This window comes from Egretta garzetta, unplaced genomic scaffold (genome assembly GCF_000687185.1).
Source record: "Egretta garzetta isolate BGI_Z169 unplaced genomic scaffold, ASM68718v1 scaffold490, whole genome shotgun sequence".
NCBI classification, from domain to species: domain Eukaryota; kingdom Metazoa; phylum Chordata; class Aves; order Pelecaniformes; family Ardeidae; genus Egretta; species Egretta garzetta.
In genome coordinates this window covers 118,817-121,608 of record NW_009258278.1, presented here as the reverse complement: position 1 = coordinate 121,608, position 2,792 = coordinate 118,817, and the positions used below count along the sequence as shown (strand labels likewise).

The 2,792-nt window shown below is 65.7% G+C and overlaps 1 protein-coding gene across 1 annotated transcript in view; it reads left to right on the top strand.

Annotated features, from left to right (window-relative positions):
- The first annotated feature begins 130 nt into the window (after positions 1–130).
- Positions 131–2,792, top strand: part of LOC104124046 (ras-related protein Rab-11A) — a 4,696-nt gene continuing 2,034 nt past the window's right edge. Inside the window, exon 1 of the mRNA XM_009636353.1 lies at positions 131–170. Within this exon, the coding sequence (XP_009634648.1) occupies positions 131–170 (40 nt within the window). The remainder of the gene's footprint in view (positions 171–2,792) is intronic.

Sequence of the window (2,792 nt, the reverse complement as noted above, 5' to 3'; positions counted from 1 at the left end):
CGCCAATGGGGGGGGAGGGGGAGGGGCGGTGGCCACCAATGGGTGCGCAGGGGACAGCCCCTGCCAGGGCTGGATAAGGCCCGGAAATCCCAGTTAGCCCAGCGGGAGCGGGGCTGTGGTGCTGGGCAGGATGCGGGGCAAGGACGATGAGTACGACTACCTCTTCAAAGGTGGGTGGCCTGCCCTGCCTGCGCTGCTCCGGCCATGCCTGCAATGAGCTGTGCGTGGTCTCAGCCCACTGCCGGCGGTGCTGGCTCCACGCAGCACCCTCGGGATGGAGCTGGAAGCCGGGGGCTTTGGCTTTTGTACTGGGATATAACATGCAGCTCCCGGTGCTGGGGGGCCTGGGGGATTTTATTGGGGTGCTCCCCCTGTGCTTGGGCAGAGCGGGTGGTGCTGGGGTCTCAGGGCAGAGGCTGAAATGCTGCTGGGGTCCGAGGGTTTGCATAGAGCTGGTCTGTAGCTGTTTGTGGCCCTAGCGCTAATTAAAGCAGCTCGTTAGTGCTGCGGGAGGAGCCTGGGGACCCTCCCCTGGGTGCAGGAGCCTGGGGACCCTCACCCAGGTGCAGCACCCAGAGGAGGGGTGGCTGTGCCGGTGGCTGGGTGCTGGTCCCTGGGGGCAGCCCAAGGAGGCAGGGGCGGTGGGCAAAGCCGGTCTGTGTGGCACCGTGGGTGCTGTGCCGGCCCCTGAGCCCCTCCGAGCGGGTTTGGGTGCCCCCCTCTGCCTGTTTGGGGTGGGGGGAGCAGCCCTGGGGGCTGAGCGAGGAACCCCAAACCGCGCTGCTCGCCTGGCTGCGGTTAAGGGAAAGGATCTGGGGTTGTCCTTCCCGGTGCTGGTCACCCTGTGACCTCTCCGGTGTGCAAGGGGGGGGACAGGATTGGGCCCTTGGAGGCTCCTTTGCTTCTCCCCCAGCGCCGCGCCAGCAGCGTGGCTCTGCGGTGGCCCCGGCGCGTTGTCCGGTGGTGCCCGTCCCTTTTCCCGTGATCCTGCAGGAGCTCAGCGGCTCAGCACCGGGCTCTGCGTTCCCCTCCTCGGGCTCGTTGGTGATCTCCGGAGTCTTTAAAAAAAAAAAAAAAAAAAATTAAGAGAACTTGCAGAAACGCAAGGTTTGCTCCCTGTTGGTGGAGCAGGAGCAAAGCCCAGGGGAGATGCGATGTTGGGGGGCAGGGAGCTGGGGTTGGGGGGGCTCTGCTGAGGTCAGCTTCTCCCCCCCTTGAGACATGGGAGATGGTCACCGCTCGGCGCAGCGTTATCCCGATCGCCGCCGAGATGGGAGCTGCCTTTGGTCGCGAAGCACGGTGCAAATTCCCGCTGCGCTCCCGGGAAGGCCCTCGACGCTGCGGGAGGGGGTCGGGATGGGTGAGAAGGGGCCCTGGGCATGGCTGCTCCTTGGACCCTTCCTCGGGGCCCCTGTGCGGAGCTCGGGGCTGTTCCTATCCCCGCCGTTGGGGTGGGATGTGACGCGTTAGGGGTGTTTCACCGCGCGGGGTGCACGCTCTCTCTGCTTTAAGCAGCTCACGCTGCGTGTTCAGGGGCAGCAAGGACCGAGGGGGTCAAAAATGGTTTTGTGCGTGGGGTGGAGGATGCTGCTCCAGCCCCTCTTGCCCTTCAGGGGGACAGGGCTGAGCACATACCCCTCTCTGCACCGAGGTGACCCCTGGGGTGCTGGATCCCAGCCCCATCCAGCCCCTTCCCTGCATCCCTGGCGTGGTGCAAAGCCCGCAGGAGCGTGCCAGGGCCACGGGGGTTCTGTGCAAGGTCAGCGTGAGCCCGGCACGGGCTGGCTCTGCTCCCTCCACCCTCCCCCAGCCCAGGTTCCTAAGGCTTTCCTATGCCAATATTGGGGTTTTTTCCTGGTTGGAGAGGTGACGCGGCCCGGCACGCTCATGCCTCAGTTTCCCCTGGCTGTACTTGGTGCCGTCTCCTGTCCCCCCGGGGCCACGGAGGTGCCTGGGGCCGGAGGCGCTGCCGGGATAGGGGATGCGGCGGTTGAGCCGGGGGAAGTGGCAACTTCCCGTTGATTAAACACCAAGCCCGGATCAAAGCGACGAGGCTCAGTAAGCGTTAACGAACCTGGCTCATCACCAGCCTGCATTTTTCTACCGGTTTGTCCAGGGTAGCCCAGGCTGTCACGGGTCCTCCCGGGCCTCCAGGTAGCCCACGGTGGCTTTCAGCGCTGCATGGAAGAGCCACCCTTCCCTCTGTCACCAACGTGGCGATCGCCAGCAAGGCTCCGGTGCCTTCCAGCTGCCCTCGGTGACCGCGGGGAGCTGCTCCGGGTGCTGTTGGGCTTTGGGGAGCCGTGCTATTTGCTGGCTGCCCCAGGCTGTCACGGGTCCTCCCGGGCCTCCAGGTAGCCCACGGTGGCTTTCAGCGCTGCATGGAAGAGCCACCCTTCCCTCTGTCACCAACGTGGCGATCGCCAGCAAGGCTCCGGTGCCTTCCAGCTGCCCTCGGTGACCGCGGGGAGCTGCTCCGGGTGCTGTTGGGCTTTGGGGAGCCGTGCTATTTGCTGGCTGCCCCGCAAGGAGGGTTTTGGCAGGGGGGTGGCTCCCTTCTTGGAGGCTTTGCAGCCCAACCCATGTGAGGGAGCCACGTCCCTACGACCCGGGACTGGTGGGGAAGGGGTTATGCGGGACACGGAGCAACGTCCTTGGCGGATGGTGGCTGCTGAGCCTTGGGTGAGCGTAGATGTGTCTTGCCACGGATCCTGCCGCGTGCTCTGCAGCCCTGGTGACAACCTGGTGACAAGCGCCGCGGCGTGGGGGGCCCGGTGGTCCTTCCCTGGTGG